This window comes from Ranitomeya imitator, chromosome 4, assembly GCF_032444005.1.
Source record: "Ranitomeya imitator isolate aRanImi1 chromosome 4, aRanImi1.pri, whole genome shotgun sequence".
Taxonomy (NCBI): domain Eukaryota; kingdom Metazoa; phylum Chordata; class Amphibia; order Anura; family Dendrobatidae; genus Ranitomeya; species Ranitomeya imitator.
This window is the reverse complement of record NC_091285.1, coordinates 22,773,070-22,798,273: the sequence shown is the minus strand read 5'-3', so window position 1 is coordinate 22,798,273 and position 25,204 is coordinate 22,773,070. Positions and strand designations below refer to the sequence as shown.

Below are 25,204 nucleotides of genomic sequence, written 5' to 3'. Positions count from 1 at the left end.
CGTTCACAAATTCCTGGAAAACCGCGGGGGCGTTGCAGAGACCAAACGGCATAATCAAGTATTCGTAGTGACCGTCACGAGTATTGAAGGCGGTCTTCCACTCATCGCCTGCACGAATACGAACCAGATTGTATGCGCCACGTAGATCTAATTTGGTAAAGATTTGCGCACCCCGAAGACGGTCGAAGAGTTCCGGAATGAGTGGCAGAGGATATTTGTTCTTCACCGTGATGTTGTTTAGGCCTCGATAATCAATGCAGGGACGGAGGGAACCGTCTTTCTTCTTCACGAAAAAAAACCCTGCTCCGGCCGGAGAAGAAGACTTGCGGATGAAACCTTTAGCAAGATTTTCTTGAATGTACTCAGACATAGCTTGAGTCTCAGCAGGAGAGAGAGGATAGATTCTGCCCCTGGGCGGGTTAGTTCCAGGCACGAGATCTATGGGACAATCATAGAGACGGTGAGGCGGAAGCTCCTCAGCCTCCTTCTTGTTGAAGACATCAGAAAAAGCGCTGTAGACAGAGGGTAAGGCGGGAAAGGAAGAAGAAGGAGAAGAATTAGAGGAATATCCCACAGGACGCACCGGCAGCAGACAACGTTCCCGACAAAGCTCACCCCAGCGCAAGATATTACCATTGCGCCAATCTAAAATGGGCTCGTGGCTCCGTAACCAAGGAAGACCTAAGAGCATAGGATGAGACAGACCCGCTAAAACATAAAATGCAATTCTCTCCTTGTGCAGAGCCCCAACCTGAAGTTCCACCTCAAGTGTCACTTGAGTAATGGTCTCCTGTAAAGGTTTACCATCCACAGATGCTAGAATCACAGGAGCCTCTAAGGTTCTGACTGGAACGGAGAATTTCAAAACCTCTTCCAACCTAATAAAATTCCCTGCAGCGCCCGAATCCACATACGCATCCAGAGAAACGCCCTTGCCCGCAATATGCAAAAGAACGGACAAAGTAAGGGGTTGAGAGGAATCACACACACCTAGGGAGGCCTCTCTTACCTGACCTAGGCGGAGGAGTTTTCCGGACGTTCAGGGCAAGAGCGCAATAAATGAGCAGCACTTCCGCAGTAAAAACATAACCCCTGAGTGCGCCTCTCTTTACGACGTTGTTCGGACATTTTAAGACGGTCCACTTGCATAGGTTCCGGTGCAGACGCCTGAGAGGAGGTTCTAGGCTGTGGACTGAGTGGCTTACGGGTGGCAGAAGAAGGACGAAGAGACCTCCGCTCGCGAGCGCGTTCTTGGAACCGAAGGTCAATACGGGTCGCTAAGGAAATTAATTCCTCCAAAACCGTAGGGGTGTCCCGACCAGCTAACTCATCCTTTATGCGCCCAGAGAGACCCCGCCAGAAAGGACCCACCAACGCCTCATTGTTCCAGCCCAAGTCAGAGGAGAGGGTGCGGAACTGAATAGCGTACTGGCCTACGGATAACGATCCCTGATGGAGAGAGAATAGGGCTTCAGTTGTAGAGGCCAGTCGTCCAGGTTCGTCAAAGACAAGACGGAAAGTCTCCAAAAATTCAGACAACCGGGAGACTAGGGGATCGTCTCGCTCCCAGAGTGGATTAACCCATGCCAAGGCGTCACCCTCTAGATGGGAAATCAAAAACGCAACTTTGGACCGATCCGTCGGGTAATGCTGGGGCAGAAGCTCAAAGTGAAGACGGCATTGGTTTAGAAATCCTCGGCAGGACTTAGGATCCCCATTGTACCGAGGCGGTTTAGCCAAGCGGGGTGGAGGGTGGGAAGCAGGAGCAGACGTAGAAGCGGCTGTCTGGATGGAAAGCAGCCGATCGTCAATAGAAGACATATAACTAAGTATATGGGCCTGGGTGTCACGCTGCTGAGCTAACTCTTGCTGTAAGCCAATGAGTAGAGCGGCGTTGCCAGGATCGGAGGACTGGAGCGTGTACAAACGAGAATCCATAGCCTTCATAAAGGACATCATACGGGACTGATTCTCCCGCAAAAAGAGTAGCTCTTTTTGCGTAGCAGAGGCCCCAGCGGGGTCCATGGCCTTTGCTTCCTGTAAGTATTCGGACAGAAATCCGAGAGTGGACCCTCTGGGTCGTGACTCTAGAGCCCCCGGGGTCGAGCGGACCAGATGGAATCACCCCCTATACAGGGAGTGTTAGGAGCAGGACCTCGGGGGAATGGAGACACAACAGCTAGAGCCAAAGGGACGACCCAAAATAAAGAAGGAAACCACAGGCTATAAGGATGGCAGGGAATAATAGGAAAACAAGACTTAACTGAAAGAATGTCTGGAACACGGAACGGCAGGACTCAGCAGGAACACGGACCGGCAGGATACAACAGGAACACGGACTGGCGGGATACAGCAGGAACACGGACAGGCAGGATACAGCAGGAACACGGGCTGGCAGGACACAGCAGGAACACGGACAGGCAGGATACAGCAGGAACACGGACTGGCAGAATACAGCAGGAACACGGACCGGGAGGATACAGCAGGAACACGGACTGGCAGGATACAGCAGGAACACGGACTGGCAGGATACAGCAGGAACACGGACCGGCAGGATACAGCAGGAACACGGACTGGCAGGATACAGCAGGAACACGGGCTGGCAGGACACAGCAGGAACACGGACTGGCAGGATACAGCAGGAACACGGACTGGCAGGATACAGCAGGAACACGGACAGGCAGGATACAGCAGGAACACGGACTGGTAGAATACAGCAGGAACACGGACTGGGAGGATACAGCAGGAACACGGACTGGCAGGATACAGCAGGAACACGGACTGGCAGGATACAACAGGAACACGGACTGGCAGGATACAGAGACAAAGCAAGGACTGGGCTGAGAAAAGACACTGGTACAGGGGAGCCTAGGGCATAGGGACACTGACGGCAGACAGTGCACCTACAAAGCAAAGGCGTCTTACCTAGGAAGACGCCGGGAAGAAATATCCGATGGGCGCCGCCATGTTGGGGCGGAGCCACCGGGTCCCGACCTCCCAGAAGGCTCAGCGACGGGGGAGACGCGACCGCGCATGCGCGAAGAGACCAGACTCCGAGAGCCGGCGAAGGAGGAGGCAGAGCGGCGCGGGACAGGATCGTGAGCGCGCCGAGGGATGGGAGAAGCCGGGTAAGTATGTGCGGGCGTGACATTGCTCTTGTAATTGCGGTTTGGAATTTCCTCCCTTAGTTTTATCTTTCCAGATAAACGTCTGTCTGACTCGACTAGACGTCTGGGCGGCCGTCCTCCTCCGTGCAGCTGTTCTTCTGACTCGTTGCTCTGCTATTATTAGCAATCATCATCCTGTCGAATTTACAAACCTGACTTTGCATCCTTCCGAATAATTCTATAGTTTGAGTTAAGGGTTAATGAGGAAGATGAAGATTTCTATAGGTTTACATGGGAAGTCAGTTGCATGAAGCTCTGTCATTGCTGCTTTCATAAACCCATTAATAACCTTTTTACTCTTTTTAATTTTTTTTTTTCCCCTGCATTTCGGCAGCTATAACTTTTTTTTTTTCACTTGTTTTATTTATATGGCTGTACCAGGCCTCATTTAATGCGGACAAAATTATATTTATTTTTATTGTTGCTTGTTTATTGTTTTTATTTTTATTGTTGTTATTTTTTACTTTTTTTTATTGTTTTTTTTTTATTATTGTTTTGCTTTCCTTTATTTTGTCGTAGTGCTCATTATTTCCCACACTAAATCGTCTATTAAATTAACTCTTCAAGTTATTGGGATACCTAATAAGTGTATTGTATGGTCTTAATTAATTTTTTATGCCAGAAAATGTACATTATACTGAATAATCATGACTTCTAAAATTATATTTCTTTTGGCATTTTTATTATATTTTTATCTTACGTTTTAAATTTTTTTTCCATATGTCCCTTAAAACATAATTTTTGGGGGGTATAGCATCAATTTTTTTTTCATTGTTCAGTTATTTCACTATAACTAGGGTATCCATTAGGGGACACAGCCCCCCTGTTGTAAAGTCAGTCATCTGGCAAAGATGGGAGGACAATTGATCACTAGATCTTATAGAAGCAAGCCCCCCTTTCATACCCTTAGGCGATACACCACTTTATTATTATTTTTTTTTATAGCGCCATTTATTCCATGGCGCTTTACATGTGAGGAGGGGTACACATAATAAAAACAAGTTCACATATGTCAGTTAGTTGAAGACACAAAAGAGAATAGTAATACCAAAAACACTCAGTTTGAAAAAATGTTGCAGTAATCCGCAAGTGCTAGTAAAAGATGTAAAAAACAGGGTATTTGGTTGATACGTTTTTTGCAAAAAATGTATACTAAGCTGCTCTACCAATCTTCACGGTATACCCTTATCAGAGCAGTCCTAACTAATGTATGCAATCCCTATCTGATGTATTTAAAAACCTGATCATCTGTATATAACCTGTGTGAACAGGGTTCAGAGAGGAAAAATCCATGTGTGCATACAGGGTAGAACAGCTTTTGTGCAGATAGCCCAAGAGGAGTGGTGGAACTCCCCAGTCTTGTAGACACAAGAGAACAATTATGGAAACAGGAACACATGGGCTACTTGCACAGTGAACAAGTCTGTATGATCATGTTCACACACCACCAAGAAACCTGAAGACACAAAAGAGAATAGTAAAACCAAAAACACTCAGTTTGAAAAAATGTTGCAGTATTCCGCAAGTGCTAGTAAAAGATGTAAAAAACAGGGTATTTGGTTGATACGTTTTTTGCAAAAAATGTATACTAAGCTGCTCTACCAATCTTCACGGTATACCCTTATCAGAGCAGTCCTAACTAATGTATGCAATCCCTATCTGATGTATTTAAAAACCTGATCATCTGTATATAACCTGTGTGAACAGGGTTCAGAGAGGAAAAATCCATGTGTGCATACAGGGTAGAACAGCTTTTGTGCAGATAGCCCAAGAGGAGTGGTGGAACTCCCCAGTCTTGTAGACACAAGAGAACAATTATGGAAACAGGAACACATGGGCTACTTGCACAGTGAACAAGTCTTGTTCACTGTGCAAGTAGCCCATGTGTTCCTGTTTCCATATGTCAGTTAGTGTAGATCCTATCTGTTCTATGTGCCCTCTGCAACTGACCCGAGTGGAGGGAAACAAACTAAATAATCTTAATCCTGCACATTTTCCACCCGGTCTCCCTTCGGATAATTTTTTTTCCTATTTAGTTTTTTACTGTTACTGGGGTATCCATAAGGGCAATAGGAGACGCAGCCCCCATGTTGTAAAATCAGTCATCTGTGGTTATAGGGGGGATAAGTGATCAAGAGGTCTAATAGTAGTAAGCCCCCCTATCATAACCTCAGACGATACACCACATTCACGTGTCGGTCATTGTAGATCCTACTTGCTCCATGAGCCCTCTGCAACTGACCCGAGTGGAGGGAAACCACTGAATATTCTTAGTCCTGTTCAGTTTTTCACTGTAACTAGCGGAGCCATAGGAGACATAGCCCCCTGGGTGATAGGGGGAACATATGATCACTAGGTGTAATAGTAGTAAGCCCCCCTATCATAACCTCAGACGATACACCACATTCACATGTGTCGGTCATTGTAGATTCTACTTGCTCCATGAGCCCTCTGCAACTGACCCGAGTGGAGGGAAACCACTGAATAATCTTAGTCCTGTTCAGTTTTTCACTGTAACTAGTGGAGCCATAGGAGACATAGCCCCCTGGGTGATAGGGGGAACATATGATCACTAGGTCTAATAGAAGTAAGCCCCCCTATCATAACCTCAGGCAATAGATCACATTCATATGATATGTATCAGTCAGTATAGATCCTACTTGCTCCATGTGCCCTCTGCAACTGACCCGAGTGGGGGGAAACCACTAAGATTACTCAGTATGGAGGGAAACCACAGAATAATAGTCCTGTACAATCTCCACTCATTCTCTTTAACCCCTTACTAACTGAGCTATTGCAGTTTTCACATGTCAAGCAGTTTTCCCAGACACACAGCATACACAAAATGTAATAACAAAAAAATGAACAGATCATAAAATATAAGCAAATCTTCTAAAAAAAGTCCAGGTTGGGGCCTAAAAAACAAACAAAACATAAAGGGCCAGTCTCTATTGTAAGAGGGTTTCCATGAAAAGTAATTTGTAACTCTCTTAAAGGTGCTGGGTCTTTAAGGGAGTAGAGTGTCAGCTGTCTTTAAGGGGTTCAATGAAACTATTTTTTGGGAGAAACTATTAAATATAACCCAACCCTTCAGGAGAACAGCCGGAAATAATAGAGCGATGTTCACTGGCGCCCCCTGTTGATGTCCCGAGCGTTGGCCGCTAGGACTGATCTGTGATTATTCTCTGTCTCTGGTTTCTTACATTTATTCATTATGGACTTGTTTTGCGTCCTGTTGGGACTTTCATGGATTATTTATTGTCTCTGGGACGCTGCCGGTTCATGATCCGTGAATGTGAATGATTGATTCTAGAGCAGCCCGAGATATAAGATTATGACATTTATTGATCATAAATGGAACGGCAGAAAGTGAGGCCGATGTTTAACTAGTGATTAGTAATCACCTTGTATTTATTTGTCTTGTCTGACCGCTGACAGCAATGGTGGAAGCGGCCGTGATTTATAGGGGGGTGTATAACGGCAGCGAAAAGATCGCTTATATTATTCATCAGCCGGCTCCTTACTGTAGAAGATATGATATCAGATGGACTTCAGATGGAAAGCAGAGTCACGTTTGGTTAGTTTAGGCCACCAGACAATCTGAGGGCAAGGGCATAGTTATAGGGGTTGCAGAGGTAATCCTCATGTCTGAGGTGGTCCAAAGACCTCTATGGCACGTAAGAAGACCCCAGTATTATAAATGGCGCATAGTATGTGATGGCATTGTTACAGATTGCCATACTCAAACTCGTTGGACGTGCCTCGTTGGGCTTTGACCTGCTTCAAGATGGGTGTTGTAAACCTACTGTATAAGCTACTGGACCTTCATGCCTTTCCTTTTCTCAGAGGTCCTCACTGACCACTCTTGGTGGCAACTGCAGAGGTAATCCTCATGTCTGAGGTGGTCCAAAGACCTCCATGGCACGTAAGAAGACCCCAGTATTATAAATGGCGCATAGTATGTGATGGCATTGTTACAGATTGTCATACTCAAACTCGTTGGACGTGCCTCGTTGGGCTTTGACCTACTTCAAGATGGGTGTTGTAAACCTACTGTATAAGCCACTGGACCTTCGTGCCTTTCCTTTTCTCAGAGGTCCTCACTGACCACTCTTGGTGGCAACTGCAGAGGTAATCCTCATGACTGAGGTGGTCCAAAGACCTCCATGGCACATAAGAAGACCCCAGTAATATAAATGGCGCATAGTATGTGATGGCATTGTTACAGATTGTCATACTCAAACTCGTTGGACGTGCCTCGTTGGACTTCAGCCTACTTCAAGATGGGTGTTGTAAACCTACTGTATAAACTACTGGACCTTCATGCCTTTCCTTTTCTCAGAGGTCCTCACTGACCACTCTTGGTGGCAACTTTCGCTCTCACCCTGATGATGTAGCCTGAAGAAGCCCATTGTCATACAAGCCCATCCTTCACCAACACTTTGAGGGAGATCTATGGTTGGGAGGCTGCTGAAGTCTTCTGCAACTGACCCTGAGTGTTGGGAAGCAGAGTGGTCTATTCACTTGGTCACGCTTGGAGTTTCCTTCGACACGCACCGCCTTCCCGTTATATGGCCACACAGCTCCAACCGGCTTGACGCATTTTGTAGCTGTTTAGGAATAATATGCTACAGCTTCCTTGTGTTCTACTTTGGTTGCCTCAATACTGCCCACCTATTTTCTTAGGAATACTTTCTGAGCCAGATAGCTGGGCGCCATCCTTGAAAACCCTTAGAGTCACCATCCGAGTATCCAGACCACCCCGACGTTTCTCGAGGGCCTGAGTCCTTTTAATAGTCCTTCCGTCCCATGGATGGTGGTAGGTCGGTAGCGGCCCAGGCACGGCAGAACCTTGTCTCCCCGAAGTCGGGTTGCTTGTAAATGCTGCCCAAAGCAGAGGGTAAACTCCATCTTACGTAAAGAAAGTTTCCTTTATTATATCTTTGTATACCAATCCATCCTTGAAAACCTGTCATTCAACATATGTTTCTGAAAACACCAACACGCACAAAGGAAATTAGTGCAAACATAACAATAATTATATCAAGTGCTCACTCTGGGCGAAACGCCCACCAGAAGCAGCGCCAGCATGGCGAAACATCAAAACAATTTATAACAAAGAGGAGTTGAAGTCACTCTTTTTTAACCTCCTTACTTTTGTTGGTAACTAGGAATTTTTTAAGGGACTTACAATACCAGGCATAGCCACTAGTAAAAGAGCAGTGGGCTGATCAGCCGGGATCCTAGCGCCAGACCCCCACAGATTTGAAATAATTGGCCTCTGGTAATATCATAAACCATATGTTCATTTTATCGGGTAATTCAAGGTTTTTGTCCTTTATAGTAGTAGACTGATACACATAGATGCGTGCAGTACCGACACCGTCCAGCTGATGGCGCTCTTGACATTCGTTTGTTAGATTGGAGGTGTATAATATTTTTTTATATATATTTTGCAGGTCCACGTACTTGCCATATTCCTAAAGAATGTCATCATTTTTTTAGCTTCTGAGCTTTGAAAAATCATCTTATAGATCAGAATCGGTGTAGAAGGTGTTTAAAAATGTTCTTGGATGTTGCTGATAAATATCGTGCTGCCATATACCCTGTGCCACAAAGTAGTTGTCAGACAGGAAATCAAACACATTGTGATCTTATCTTACTTTTTTTTTTGCATTTTTCTCCACAGATTAGATGTAATTTGTGGCTTCTCGTTGCCTTGACGCCTTCAAATCCACAAAACTAAGTGACCTGATTTACCATTCTGGTGATATCAAAAGGTGGGTTCTCTGACATCTTGTAAATCCCATATACCCGTCCATACACTTATGTCTTCTGTCCTGAGTGGCGACAGGCTGGGGCTATATAATCACTGATTATAATATTTATAGGAAAAAACGTGGAAGCAGCACTATCTGTGCCAACATCACTTAAAGTGAGAGACAGGGAGACAGTACTATCTGTGCCTATATCATTTATAGGGAAAGGCAGCATTATCTGTAATTTATTAGGAGAAACAGCTAGCAAATACTATATACTGTATGCCTATGTCATTTATAGGGAGAGATAATGAGGAAGTACTATCGATGCCTAATTAATATATAGGGAGAGGCAGGGATTAAGTACTATCTATGCCTACATAATATATTGGGAGAGGCAGGGAAGAAGTACTATTTATGACTAAATAATATATAGGGAGAGGCAGGGAGGAAGTACTATCTATGTCTAGATCATTTATAGGGAGAGACAGGGAGGAAGTACTACCTGTATCTAAATAATTTATAGGGAGAGACAGGGAGGAAGTTCTATCTATGCCTAAATAATTTATAGGGAGAGACAGTGAGGAAGTACTACCTGTATCTAAATAATTTATAGGGAGAGACAGGGAGGAAGTACTACCTGCTTCTGCATAATTTATAGGGAGAGACAGGGAGAAAGTACTATCTGTGTCTATATAATTTATAGGGAGAGACAGGGAGGAAGTACTACCTGCTTCTGCATAATTTATAGGGAGAGACAGGGAGAAAGTACTATCTGTGTCTATATAATTTATAGGGAGAGACAGGGAGGAAGTACTACCTGTTTCTACATAATTTATAGGGAGAGACAGGGAGGAAGTTCTATCTATGCCTAAATAATTTGTAGGGAGAGACAGGGAGGAAATGCTATCTGCATCTACATAATTTATAAGGAGAGACAGGGAGGAAGTACTATCTATGCCTAAATAATTTGTAGGGAGAGACAGGGAGGAAGTACTATCTATGCCTAAATAATTTGTAGGGAGAGACAGGGAGGAAGTGCTATCTCTATCTACATAATTCTGCATCAGCTGAGGTGTATTATGAGGTTCTGCAGCAGCTGAGGTGTATTATGGGTTTCTGCAGCAGCTGAGGTTTATTATGTTGTTCTTCAGCAACTGAGGTATATGGTGGAGTTCTGCAGCAGCTGAGGTGTATTGTGAGGTTCTGCAGCAGCTGAGGTGTATTATGATGTTCTGCAGCAGCTGAGTTGCATTATGAGGTTCTGCAGCTGCTGAGATTTATTGTGATGTTCTGCAGCAGCTGAGGTGTGCTGCGATGTTCCCTCATGCTGCATACCTCGGGGCGGTCTCCATTGTCGTGTACGGTACGGTCATACATGGTGGAATGTGCGGCGGAGTGTTGCTGACAGTACACGAGGCCTCGCACGTCTCTGGGTGGGTCCTCACGTATGGCGGGCACTCACCTCAGGCCTCGCACATCGTCACCATTTCCTCCTTGAATTCAACAACTTTCCCCTTTGATCTCCTCTCATCTCTCCTGAGACCTGAGACGTCCATGTTACTCATAGCAGCCAATCACACAGCAGCTTTCATTTTCTAGGCTGCATGGGGAAAATGAGCATCAGCTTACTGGTTGCTATGGGCAACAGTGCTTTGACATAGCCAGAGTACCCCCATAAAATGCTATCCAGAGGGTCTCCACAACAGTGGCACCCACAGTGTCGTATAAATAGTAATACCTCGAATGCCCCATAAATAGTGATGAAAAATAGTTACCCCATAACAGCCCCAACCAGAGTGACAGCAAGTTGCCCCATAATCAGTGTTAGTTATAGCCAGTGGTTATCATCAGGAGTCTCCCAGTAACAGTGCCAGGCATTTCCATTTTTATTTTTTGGGCAGGTGCTCACATCAGCAAAGACCTGATAAAAGTACCAAGGAAACTAAACTGCAAGTGCATCCATATTACTTATTATTCAGCTCTCCAAAAAATGAAGAAATGTAAGAAACAGCTTACAGTAACTGTCCATGGTTTAGGCTACGTTCACATTAGCGTTTTGCGTGTTTGCGTCGGGCGACGCAGCGGCGACACATGCGTCATGCGCCCCTATATTTAACATGGGGGACGCATGGACATGCGTTGTGCTGCGTTGTGCGACGCATGCGTTTTTTTTGCCGCAAGCGTCGGGCGCAGAAAACGCAACAAGTTGCATTTTTCTTGCGTCAAAATCTCGGCAAAAAACGACGCATGCGTCGCAAAACGCAGCGTTTTTGCGTGCGTTTTGGTGCGTTTTTATTTGCGTTGTGCGTTGCGTCGCCGCACCACATCAGTGGTGTAATATATCAGTGTAAAAGCCCGATCACTGCTGTATTACAAGTACCTGGCTTCCTATAGTCGCCACTAGAGGGAGCTCACTGCAGACAGGGCGGTCATTAACTTCAATGTATAACCAGTATGCACTAGGCTCCTAAGCTCCACCTAGCAGGGCTTTTTAGACTAAAACTTCCTGTCTTTTCAGGAAGAGTTTTCAGCAAGCTCCTTATAAGCAGAGACAGGATTACAATTATAGGTAACACCTCTATATAGCACAGAATCCACCATGCACAATGGGTGATGTAACAGCTCACCTCCTCCTCCTCCTGTACAATGACTGATAACACCTCTATATACAGTAGATAACACAGGATCCACCATTCACAATAGGTGATGTCACAGCTCACCTCCTCCTCCTGTACAATGACTGATAACATCTCTATATACAGTAGATAACACAGGATCCACCATTCACAATAGGTGATGTCACAGCTCACCTCCTCCTCCTGTACAATGACTGATAAAACCTCTTTATACAGTAGATAACACAGGATCCACCATTCAAAATAGGTGATGTCACAGCTCACCTCCTCCTCCTCCTGTACAATGACTGATAACATCTCTATATACAGTAGATAACACAGGATCCACCATTCACAATAGGTGATGTCACAGCTCACCTCCTCCTCCTGTACAATGGCTGATAAAACCTCTTTATACAGTAGATAACACAGGATCCACCATTCAAAATAGGTGATGTCACAGCTTACCTCCTCCTCCTGTACAATGACTGATAACATCTCTATATACAGTAGATAACACAGGATCCACCATTCACAATAGGTGATGTCACAGCTCACCTCCTCCTCCTGTACAATGACTGATAACACCTCTATATACAGTAGATAACACAGGATCCACCACTCACAATATGTGATGTCACAGCTCACCTCCTCCTCCTGTACAATGACTGATAACACCTCTATATACAGTAGATAACACAGGATCCACCATTCACAATAGTTGATGTCACAGCTCACCTCCTCCTCCTGTACAATGACTGATAACACCTCTATATACAGTAGATAACACACGACCCACCACTCACAATAAGTAATGTCACAGCTCACCTCCTCCTCCTTCTGTACATTTTGTGATGATACATTCCTTTTAAAAAAGCTCTAATTTGTTTAATCTATTTAGATTAAAGAAGAGGTGTTAAAGGGTTAGCATTCCCTTTAAGAAAATGACTGAGGTATTCCTATTTCCTGGAGGTATTTGGTCTTCTGGGATATTAGAGGTTAAGTCCTCTGTTCTCCCAGTCACCATTGGGCACTGACTACAGGGGAGACTTTCCCCCCATTTCAGCCGACCCCTCACCCTCTTCTTCCGGACTCTTCTCCATCTTTTGTCCTGAATTTCTCTGTTTCTTCTCCTTTGGACGCAGTCGGTGCAGAGTTTTGTGATTTTCTATGCCTGCGCTCCGTCTCTGCCGGTGGCGAAACTTTTTTTTTTTTTCTTCCTCTTCTTTTTCTTTCGCTTCCGTCACTTTAAGAAAAAAACTTACGAAGAGTCAGGAACTCAACTTCAGTGACTGAAGCCAGAGTTCAGCTCTGGGGTGTAACTATAGTGGGTGCAGGGGTTGCAGTCACATGTGTGACACCCTGGGTGTCATTTTTGGGGTGTGCAGGGAGTCGTCCAGGGCCCGGTGCTCCGATGCGGAGTCAGGCTGCTGTATGGGGCATTACTAGGGACTGCTCCTGCCCCGGCTGGGCTGTCTTCAGACATCCTTGCCTTGCCTCTTTTTTTTCTCTCAATGCAAAGCGAGTGATCTCGCAGGATTATTAGTCATTCACGAATGCTCAGACTCAGGCTGACTATGAGGACTCTCCGCAGGTCGAAATTCATGAGTTCACCCAGCCTCAGTGACCTGGGCAAGAGAGAGCAGGAAGAGAGAGGGACCCAGCAGAAGAGAGCCGGCTCCAACGCCACCTGGAACAGGTAAGAGCCCATAGATGTCATCTACCGAAGAGCCGGAGCGGCGGAGGGGACGACTGCGAACATAGATCATAGAAGGCGATATTATGTGTCGTCAGGATTTATAGCATCACTTATATGTACATGGATGGATAGATAGATAGATAGATAGATAGATAGATAGATAGATAGATAGATAGATAGATAGATGATAGATAGATAGATAGATAGATAGATAATGATAGATAATAGATAGATAATAGATGATAGATAATAGATAGATAATAGATGATAGATAATAGATAGAAGATAGATAGATGATAGATAATAGATAGATAATAGATAGATAATATATAGATAGATGATAGATAATAGATAGATAGATAATAGATAGATAGATAGATAGATAGATAGATAGATAATAGATAGATAGATAGATAATAGATAGATAGATAGATAGATAGATAATAGATATATAGATAATGATAGATAGATAATAGATAGATAGATAGATAATAGATAGATAATAGATAGATAGATGATAGATATAGATAGATAGACAGATAATAGATAGATGATAGATAATATATAGATAGATAGTTAGTAGTCCGAAAAAGGAAGCCGCACACCACTGCACACAGATTCTTTCCATGCTGAATGTGCTGCTCTATTTTTCTATTTCTTAGATAGATAAATAGATAGATAATAGATAGATAATAGATAGATAATAGATAATTGATAGATAGATGATAGATAAATAGATAGATAATAGATAGATAATAGATAGATAGATAGATAGCCAGATAATAAATAAAAAGATAATAGATATATAGCTAAGAGATAGATAGATAGATAGATAATAGATATATAGATAATAGATAGATGATAGATAGATAATAGATAGATAGATAATAGATAGATAATAGATAGATAATAGATATATAGATAATAGATAGATGATAGATAGATAATAGATAATAGATAGATAGATAATAGATAGATAGATAATAGATAGATGATAGATAGATAGATAATAGATAATAGATAGATAGATAATAGATAATAGATAGATAGATAATAGATAGATAATAGATAAAAATAGATAATATATAGATAGATAATAGATACCGTAAGTAATAGATAATGTATAGATAATAGATAAATAATAGATAATATATAGATAATAGATAAATAATAGATAGATAGATGATCAATAATAGATAGATAGATAGATAGATAATAGATGATAGATAGATAGATAGATAGATAGATAGATAAATAATAGGTAATAGATAATACCCTGTGTGATGACTATTCTTGCTCGCACCTTTGGTTCTCTTATACCCGGGGTACATGTGACCATTTGTCATTGTGAGTTCTCGCTCCTCCTCTCTCTGATATTGGACGGTGCACTCACCTATGGTTCGGTCATTCTAGCACCGCTGTCCTCTTATGTACACAGCGCAGGGTTCGTTACAATGTACCAGGGCATCCCCTCCCTTGCAGCCAGCTCTGTATATGTGAACATGAACAGCACTTTTTTCATGAATTATTTCACCCCAGAAATGTAGAGGAGAATATTGCCATTCACTGACAGCTGGTAAATACAGTAAGGAGTGAAATCCTGGGGTTTGCAGGACGTTGTGGAATTTTTCATTATCGTTATAGCAAGTGAAAAACGCCTAGAATGTGGGCTGTTCTGCTGACTGGACCATAGCAGCCAATTGCAGCCCACCTTTCATTTTTCAAGAGCACTTTAAAAAAAAAAATGTATTAGTTGCTATGGGCAACAGTGGAATTTTTCTGGTAGGAAATTTTCAGAAATCTCCTTCATTGTCCCTACCAGTCCTCCAGAGAGAGAGATCCTACTCTCTCAGGTCTGTCTAATACTGGGGGATCCCTGGCAGGTCATATAGAAAAGAAGTGACCTGTCACTTGTCATAAATATGTTTTTTTTGTTTCTTTTTACCTGGTGTGATTTCCGTCTCGTTCTCCTGAATCCGGTGATGTTTTTCTTTTCTTCCTGCTCCTCTCCATTCCTGAGATATGGCCCCTTCTTCCCTGCATGCAAATGTAGTCTCTTTAACTAAGTGGGCGTGGTCTGCAAGACAAGAGATGACGACCACGCCCACTTTGCTTAAAAGACTAGATTTGTGTACAGGGAAGAAGAGGCCATATCTCAGGAACGGAGAGGCGCAGGAAAAAAAGAAAGACATCGCCGGATTCATAAAAACAGCGGCATTTACAGCAGGGAAAAAAATTGCATATTTATGGTAAGTGACAGACCCCTTTTAAGGAGGCTCAGATATGTAGCCCCACTGATTAAGAGTTGCAGTTGAACTGGTTTCATGATCTTGTGATCGCTGTAATCACACACAATTCTGACCCTTTCCAAGGTCAAAGTTCAGCCCCAGTTAATCCGCTCAGAGTAGTGTAAACGAATCAGAGTCATTAATGAGACTTTCACAGCTTAGAATATGGAGCAAAGTACAGATAACACTTCTATTTGCTCTTCTTTATCTATATAACATTCCTCTTCAGCGCCAAGATATCAGTAGATCAATAGACGGCAGCACTGATGTAGCAGAGCTTTACGCCACAGTTGGATTAGCTGCAGACCTATGTAAAACAACAGACCGGACTTCGGGCAGAGTCATCGGTATCACCTGGTAAATCCAGGTAAATTCTGGGGCCCGCGGCACCTGGGATGCCCCATTTTGCCCAGATTATGTATGGAGAGGATTCAGGAGCAGCGCCCACTGCATACAGCGCTGGTGCTGGCTGTGTAATACGACCGACACCCGAATCGTAACAGCTGTGAACGGACCTTGCAGTAGTGCTACCTCTTAGATACCGCTATCAATCATGAAATCATGGAAGAAGTAGGAAGGTGTCCATTCTAACCCCCATTGGCTTCCAATTGTACAAGTAGCGACAGGCTCAAGTCCCCTGGGGGGCCCGGGAAAAAAAAAATATATATATATATTATTCTTAATTAGTACTTTGTGATTATTTTTAATATATATAAATATTATTTCATTATTTTTAATATAATATGCATTTAAATTTTATATTACTTTCTAATTATTGCTTTGATTATTTTTTAATCCTTTATATGTACATATATATTTGCATACAATGGGGAAAATAAGTATTTGATACGCTGCCAATTTTGCAAGTTTTCCCCCTACAAAGAATGGAGAGGTCTGTAATTTTTATCGTAGGTACAGTTCAACAAAGGTTTTCTGTTGGGTTCAGGTCTGGAGACTGGCTAGGACACTCCAGTACCTTGAAATGCTTCTTACATTGCTTAGTTTCCCTGGCTGTGTGTTTTAGGTGATTGTCATGATGGAAGACCCAACCAGGACCCATCTTCAATGCTCTTACTGAGGGAAGGAGGTTGTTGGCCAAAATCTTGACCCCATCCATCCTCCCTTCGATATGGTGCAGTCGCCCTGTCCCCTTTTGCAGAAAAACACCCCCAAAGTATGATGTTTCCCCCACCATGCTTCATGGTTGGGATGGTGATCTTTGGATTGTACTCATCCTTCTTCTTCCTCCAAACACGGCGAGTGGAGTTGATACCAAATAGATCTATTTTGGTCTCATCTGACCACATGACCTTCTCCCATGCCTCCTCTGGATCATCCACATGGTCATTGCCTAACTTCAAACAGGCTTGGACATGTGCTGGTGTGATCAGGGGGACCTAAAGGATTTTAATCTAGGACGGCGTAATGTTACTAACGGTAATATTTGAGAGGGTGGTCCCAGCTCTGTTCAGGTCGTTGACCAGGTCCTACCGTGTAGTTTTGGGCTGGTTTCTGACCTTTCTCAGAATCATACAAAATCAATACAGAAAGTAACAGCTCTTGGAAGACGAGGAAGATAAATTGAGGAAAAATAGGATGTGACTTGGACTCTGTTGCCCATAGGTCCACAGCCGAGGCTGACACCAGTATATCACGTTCCATCCGGTATGACGATCTCCGCTCCGCGTGTATTTGCGTCTCCATCTGTTTTTGTGTAGATATCGCAGTATTTTATTTACCAGTCACCTCATGCAGCGGATAAATGACTCAGGTAATAACGTTCCAGTTAGACTTGGCAGCAACCGGCAGCTACCGCGGCCCCTTGGCACTGTCGGGGCTGCAGACAGATCTGAATCGTGTACATGTTGTGTTGTTTGGCAGGCTGCGGAGAGCGCTGCTTTGCATTCAGATGTCTGATTTGTAGTAAGTGTACTGGTGTGAACAGGTTTGAAAAATCTTAAGATTTTGATTCAAGTCGCTAAAATTTTCACTCCCTAATTGCCTAGCTCCGACAAAGTGGATCAGCGCCGTTCGCTACGTCACAAATCTTACTCCAGCAGGGACAAGAATAGGATTTGTGGTTTCATGAAGAGGCGAAACGTCTGACTCCAGCACGCCTATTGAACAACGCCGATCTTGATGAATCGGTCCCACTATTAAAAAGTTACCAAACGTTTTTGTTATGAGCGTGTTTTCTATTAGTGAGGACCTCCGATGCCGTTTCCAGAAGAAACCCTTAGGCAATGTTCCATAAAAATTTGTTCAATTTGCATTTTTTGAAGTTACTTTTCTTTTTTTTTTTTACTTGTGTTTTTTGCTGCTTTTTTTCCACCAAATTTATTAAAAAGGACACACACGATTCATGAATTTTTTTTTTTTACTTGTCTTTTATTCTGCTTTTTTTTCCACCAAATTTATCAAAAGGACACACAGGATTCAGGAATATTTTTTTTCTTTTTTGACTTTTTTTCCACCAATTTTATTAAAAAGGACGCACACGATTCAGGATGTTTTTTTTACTTGTGTTTTTTGCTGCTTTTTTTCCACCAAATTTATTAAAAAGGACACACACGATTCATGAATTTTTGTTTTTTTACTCGTGTTTTTTGCTGACTTTTTTTCCACCAAATTTATTAAAAGGACACACAGGATTCAGGAATATTTTTTTTCTTTTTTGACTTCTGGTTTTTGCTGACTTTTTTTCCACCAATTTTATTAAAAAGGACGCACACGATTCAGGATGTTTTTTTTTTAACTTGTGTTTTTTGCTGACTTTTTTTTCCACCAAATTTATTAAAAGGACACACACGATTCAGGAATATTTTTTTCCTTTTTTGACTTGTGTTTTTTGATGCCTTTTTTCCACCAAATTTATTAAAAGGACACACCGGATTCAGGAATATTTTTTACTTTTTTGACTTGTGCTTTTTGCTGTCTTTTTTACCACCAAATTTATTAAAAAGGTACACAGGATTCAGGAATATTTTTTTCTTTTTTTGACGTGTGGTTTTTGCTGCCTTTTTTTCCCACCAAATTTATCAAAAGGACACACAGGATTCAGGAATATTTTTTTCTTTTTTTAACTTGTGGTTTTTGCTACCTTTTTTTTCCCACCAAATTTATCAAAAGGACACACAGAATTCAGGAATATTTTTTTTTCTTTTTTGACTTGTTTTTGCTGACTTTTTTTCCACCAAATTTATTAAAAGGACACACACTATTCAGGAATATTTTTTTTTTCACTTGTGGTTTTTGCTGCTTTTTTTTAACCAAATTTATTAAAAGGACACACGTGAGTCAGGAATTTTTCTCAAGTTTCCACCTTTAACTATTTATACTGCTTTTGAGCTCAAAAAGTCTAACGTCAATATGTCTCAAAAAATGACACTTTTTACTGACGTACATAAAAATCACTCCAAAGGGGCTAGAGTAGAGATCAAATTCTGCAAATTGTTATTTTTAAAGTTGCATTTCGTGACTCAGTCTAAAACATCCGGAAGGCCATAGTGACGTAAAAATGTAAAAAAAACTTAACTAAAGTTAAACAGTTAAACAGCTAAAGAAAAGTTGAGAAAAAGTTAAAATTAAAAAATTTGTTGCCAATCAAAAAGTCACTAATTGAAAGGTGTTCACGCAAAAAAACTGCGATGATGAATCAGGCCCTGTGTTTTACTTTCTACAACTTTCAGTACTTAGTAGTTTTGGAGTTTTGGAGTTTTTTAAGTAAAGTTCCGCTATGGAATTTGGTCAGAAATAGACTCCACATGTGTTACTTGCAGATTTTGTTGAAGAGTTGACTGTAGATTTCATAAAGCATTGAATAAGATGAACCTGCATCTGCAATGAAGATCGGCACAAAAATCAACTGTAAAGTTAGTATCAGAATCACCCCTGCTTATTCCATATGACCAACAGACACGGCATACAGATCACCGGAAGGGGTCATGTTGGGTGAACAGCTGTCATATACACTACACAGACATTTGGTGCATGAGTTGAGACACATTTGTTGCATTAGATAGAATTGTATGGAGATCATTAACCAAAACTAGATGTCTTATATTTGACAAATCTCAACTATTCGCGTCATATGACATATGACAGGGACTCCTTACTAAGAGCTAGGCCCTTTTGGCTCACTGCCCAAAAATCTCCATGTGTTGGAGATACGTAGACGACATTCCCATAGAGTTTAATAGAGCTGTGATTCATCAGTTCTGATCACAACTGTCTCCCTACTTCATTTTACGCCGAGCTGTTGCTATCCAGCAGATATAAAACATGTTCCAACATGCTCTGACTGTCTTATGCTGGGAGTCTTGCAATAGCTGGAAAAATATAAGGTTGGATATCACTGGGCCACACAGATTAATGCATAGAGTGATCCAGGATAACCATGAATGGCCTCCAGAGAATTCTGACAACTGGAAAACAAAGGGATTGGGTCATAATGTATGATGGGTCATAATATATATATGTATATATATATATATATATATATATATATATATATATATAAATATATTATTATAAAAAAATTAAAATATTATTTTGATTTTTCCTTAAATTCTAAAATGAATATATTTTGGCTTAAATAATGCAACTCATTAAACTGGTATTACTTATCTTTTTTTAGTATATATTCTGTCTCCAAAAATCAGCTTCTGGCAGGCAGGTCATTATGAGATGTTTCCAACATAGACAAATAGACTTCCACTTTAATAAAAAATAATTAAAAAGTTTAATTTTAAATAGCAGCGGCGACTTCTCACGGTTGAGGTGATCCGGCGGAGCGCAAAACACTGTAATCCTGCAAAATGTAATTAGTTTTTTGTTCATGGAAGTAAGTGTGAAGTGGAGGGAAACATTCTGCACCACAAGCAGGATTTCTGACTTTCTTCATTAGTCTTGAGGATTTTCGGGGCCAGTCAGCCACCTTATCACTGGAAGACAGTCGCTTGAAGTCATTTACCCCCTCTGTTACTGAAACAAGTTGCTCTGGCGCTCAATGGCCGATGAAACAATGTTCATCTCATACAATAAGGTGATATGTGTATCCTTATTTTAGAAAATTTTATATAGGGTCAGGTGCCCTTTAATCTGAATGGTACCTCTAAAGCCCCCAGAATTGGATGCATGCGCTGCCTCTTTATTAAAAAAAAATTGGGATTGCCAAAGAGAACCAACCACTGTGCGTTGCTGTCTACGAAAGGGGATTGCTTGTTTGCGGATCCCAGAACTCAAAACCCTGCCGATCAGCATGATATCACTTCGAATAGCTAATTACTTGTAATCTTGGTAAAAAAAAAATCTCTCTAAGAATGCCAAAAATTTTTCATTTAAGATGCAATTTTTGTTAGTCTTGCTTCTCCACTTATTGACAACCAAATAAACATGCCAAGGTTGATCATCCATAGCAATCAAACAGTTTGGAGAACATGACAGGTGAATCACGGTGGCTGAAATTCAGTCAGCATGACATACAAACAACTGTTTTACTCAGAAACTTAGTGGAGTTTTGTAATTTGAGATATGAGCCATCCATAGGAAGAAAACTCCAGTCACTGGGATCGAGTCAGCTGGGTGGCTCCCTCTAACTTTTTGCCACCCAACTCAACTTGCCTTAATTGATGTCTCTTCTTATTTGAAAATGGAGACTTAGGTTGGGTGAAACCAGCGGACCCATGAGCAGACTCCTCGACCTCTCGACCTGTGCCTGTACTCTTCTTCCAGTGCCTGGATTCTTCTCACTAGGCCTGGACTATTCCCCCTGTGCCCTCACTGTTTTTCTTGAGCCTGGATTCTTCTCACTGTGCCCATAATTTTCACATTGGTCCTGGACCAGTCTCCCTGTGCCTGGACCCTTTACCCCTGTGCACCCCTCTTCTCCCTATGCCTGGACTGTTTTTCCTTGGCCTGGACTCTTCTTCTATTGCATGAACTCTTCTTTCTGTGCCTGGACTCTTCTCCCTCTGCCTGGACTATTCTCACTGTTCATGTCCTCTTCTCTCTGTGCGTTAACTGTTTTTCTTGTGCCTTGACACTTCTCCCTGTGCTTGGACTGTTTTCCTCATGCCTGGACTCTTTTTTCTGTGCCTGGACCCTTTTTCTTGTGCTCAGACTGTTTTTGTTGTGCCTAGACTCTTTTCCCTGTGCCTGGACTCATGTGCTTGCTCCTGGACTCTTCTCCCTGTGCCTGGACTCTTCCTCCTGTGCCTGGATTCTTTTTTTCTCTGCCTAGACTCTTTTCTTTCTATGCCTGGAATCTTTTTTTCTGTGCTTGAACTCTTTTTTTCTGTACCTGGAATCTTCTCTCTGTTCCAAGATTCTTCGCCCTGTGCCTGGATTTATCTCCTGGTTCCTAAACTCTTCTCCCTGTGTTTTTGCTTTCCTCACCTACCCTGGACTCTTGTCCCCGGGCCTGGACTCTTTTCCTCATGCCTGGGTACTTTTTCCCATGCTAGAATTCTTCTCTCCTTGCCAGGACTTTTTTTTTCATGTGCCTGGACTATTCTCACCATGTCTTGATTCTTCTCCATGTGCCTGTACTCTTTTCTCTGTTCCTGAACTCTTCTCACCATGTCTTGATTCTTCTCCATGTTCCTGTACTCTTTTCTCTGTTCCTGGACTATTCTCACCATGTCTTGATTCTTCTCCATGTTCCTGTACTCTTTTCTCTGTTCCTGGACTATTCTCACCATGTCTTGATTCTTCTCCATGTTCCTGTACTCTATTCTCTGGTCCTGAACTCTTCTCACCATGTCTTCATTCTTCTCCATGTGCCTGTACTCTTTTCTCTCTTCCTGAACTCTTCTCACCATGTCTTGATTCTTCTCCGTGTTCCTGTACTCTTTTCTCTGTTCCTGAACTCTTCTCACTATGTCTTGATTCTTCTCCATGTGCCTGTACTCTTTTCTCTGTTCCTGAACTCTTCTCACTATGTCTTGATTCTTCTCCATGTGCCTGTACTCTTTTCCCTGTTCCTGAACTCTTCTCACCATGTCTTGATTCTTCTCCATGTTCCTGTACTCTTTTCCCTGTTCCTGAACTCTTCTCACCATGTCTTGATTCTTCTCCATGTTCCTGTACTCTTTTCCCTGTTCCCGAACTCTTCTCACCATGACTTGATTCTTCTCCATGTGCCTGTACTCTTTTCCCTGTTCCTGGACTCTTTTCGCTGTGTTGTGTATCGATTTTTCTCTCTGGGCCTGTGCCTAGAATCTTCTCACTGTGTCTGGATTCTTCTCCCTGTGCCTGGACTTTTATTCCTTCACCTGGCCTCTTCTCTCTGTGCCTATAGTCAATATCTTGTGCCTAAATGCTTCTCTGCACATCTAGAGACTTCATGTGCCCAGACTCTTCTATTCATGCCAAAACCCTATTCTTCCCGTGACGGCCTCATTTTTCAACATATCTTGTTTGCCAAAACACCGGTATTTTTAGCCATTGTTGTTTCAGCAGCATGAATCTCCTGGAAGGTTCCCTTGAAGGCATATTCCAATGTTAGACATATATTATTTATATGACGATGTGCTATATAATCCTGATGAGTGCAGGCTTTCCACCATCATAAGAACAGGGTTCCCAGAATCTTTTTCAATTACAGTTTTTTGAAAGAACTAATTTGTGCTTGTCTAACTCATTACGACACGCCAATAGGTTTCGATGAAGAGGGCTACGTACATTCTTCAACAGGGATTGCGGAACCCATGTTTTCCCAATAGCTGAAAGATGCTCTCGGCATGGCCACCTCTCCAGTGATTCAATGGGATGATTGATCAGAATTAGCAGATTATTAGCCTTGTTTTTTCAAAAAATGAAAGTGGCACTGATGTCTACACCATAGATGTCAGGGTGACGGTTTTTAATGACTCCCCACTTATTCCTGAGCTTCTGTTCTTTTCCATTTACACTTTAGTGTCCAATTTGCAAATGTCTATTGAAAATGCGTTGCTTCCATTCTACAAGGAGCTGCTCCTCCTCTTTCCTCCCTCTCACAAACAGAGCAACTAATTCATTTATTCTGAGGCTTATATCTGCCTTGCTTGTAGCCGGCTGGGAGGAATGTCAGACTCAGCTTTCCAGACTTGATTAAAGTGCTAAACTTTATGAGTTAATCCATACGTTAGAGAAGCTGGTATTCTAAGATTGTCGACAAGCCACTTCTCCATTTCCAAGATTGTAACCTGGTCATAGTTGAAGTAAAACATGCTAAGAGACATTATTCTTTCATTGTTATGAGGAAGGAGAACATCAGCTTCAGTCTACAATGTGTTGGACATCTTCTACTCCAAGGATTCTTGAAGGTGTTCTTACATTTTCAATGGTCATTTCGACAAGAATGCCATTGGTGGGACTTACATCTATCGGATGTTTATGGCATATTTCCACTGAATAGATAAGAATAACTTCAAGGATCCTTAGGGTAGAAGATGTGTACCAAATTGTTGGACTAACTCATGTTCTCCCTCTAGTAAAAGGCACCGTCAGACATCATCAGTTATGGATAGGTGGTTGTGCATTTCCATTTCCCTCCATTCATTACTACGAGAACTCCAACTCCAAAAATTGCGGAGTGGACCTTAAGTATATAATGTGTCAAAAGAAAATTTGTCAATGGCCAGTAGTCCACTGATCTCAAGAATGACGTTCTTCAGAGTGTTTTCCTCTTGGCCCTACTCAACTTCTTATGGAGGACCATAAACTATGACCAGCTTCACACAAGCGTATACTGGCTCATTTTTGTACTCTTATTATGACTGCATACAGTGCCTACAAGTAGTATTCAACCCCCTGCAGATTTAGCAGGTTTACACATTTGGAATTAACTTGGCATTGTGACATTTGGACTGTAGATCAGCCTGGAAGTGTGAAATGCACTGCAGCAAAAAAGAATGCTATTTCTTTGTTTATTTTTTTTTTAAATTGGGAAAAGTTTTTTCAGAAGGTCATTTATTATTCAACCCTTCAACCCACCAGAATTCTGTTTGGTTCCCCTAAAGTATTAAGAAGTAGTTCAGGCACAAAGAACAATGAGCTTCACATGTTTGGATTAATTATCTCTTTTTCCAGCCTTTTCTGACTATTTAAGACCCTCCCCAAACTTGTGAACAGCACTCAAACATGGTCAACATGGGAAAGACAAAGGAGCATTCCAAGGCCATCAGAGACAAGATCGTGGAGGGTCACAAGGCTGGCAAGGGGTACAAAACCCTTTCCAAGGAGTTGGGCCTACCTGTCTCCACTGTTGGGAGCATCATCCGGAAGTGGAAGGCTTATGGAACTACTGTTAGCCTTCCACGGCCTGGACAGCCTTTGAAAGTTTCCTCCCGTGCCGAGGCCAGGCTTGTCCGAAGAGTCAAGGCTAACCCAAGGACAACAAGGAAGGAGCTCCGGGAAGATCTCATGGCAGTGGGGACATTGGTTTCAGTCAATAACATAAGTAACGTACTCCACCGCAATGGTCTCCGTTCCAGACGAGCCCGTAATGTACCTTTACTTTCAAAGCGTCATGTCAAGGCTCGTCTACAGTTTGCTCATGATCACTTGGAGGACTCTGAGACTGACTGGTTCAAGGTTCTCTGGTCTGATGAGACCAAGATCTAGATCTTTGGTGCCAACTACACACGTGACGTTTGGAGACTGGATGGCACTGCATACGACCCCAAGAATA

General features: G+C 42.3%; 1 protein-coding gene across 7 annotated transcripts in view; it reads left to right on the top strand.

Moving 5' to 3' along the window:
* The window catches only part of ARHGAP8 (Rho GTPase activating protein 8), a 185,233-nt gene that overhangs the window by 52,044 nt on the left and 107,985 nt on the right, over positions 1-25,204 (top strand). For 3 of the 7 annotated variants that reach the window (XM_069763338.1, XM_069763340.1, XM_069763339.1), the window contains 2 exons: positions 8,857-8,947; positions 13,139-13,243. The exons of 1 other annotated variant lie outside the window; for it this stretch is intronic. In XM_069763338.1, the coding sequence (XP_069619439.1) occupies positions 13,149-13,243 (95 nt within the window). In that variant the 5' untranslated portion in view covers positions 8,857-8,947; positions 13,139-13,148. Of the gene's footprint in view, positions 1-8,856; positions 8,948-12,814; positions 13,244-25,204 lie in introns of those variants that run through there. 3 more of the 7 variants (XM_069763342.1, XM_069763337.1, XM_069763343.1) reach the window with 3 other exon arrangements.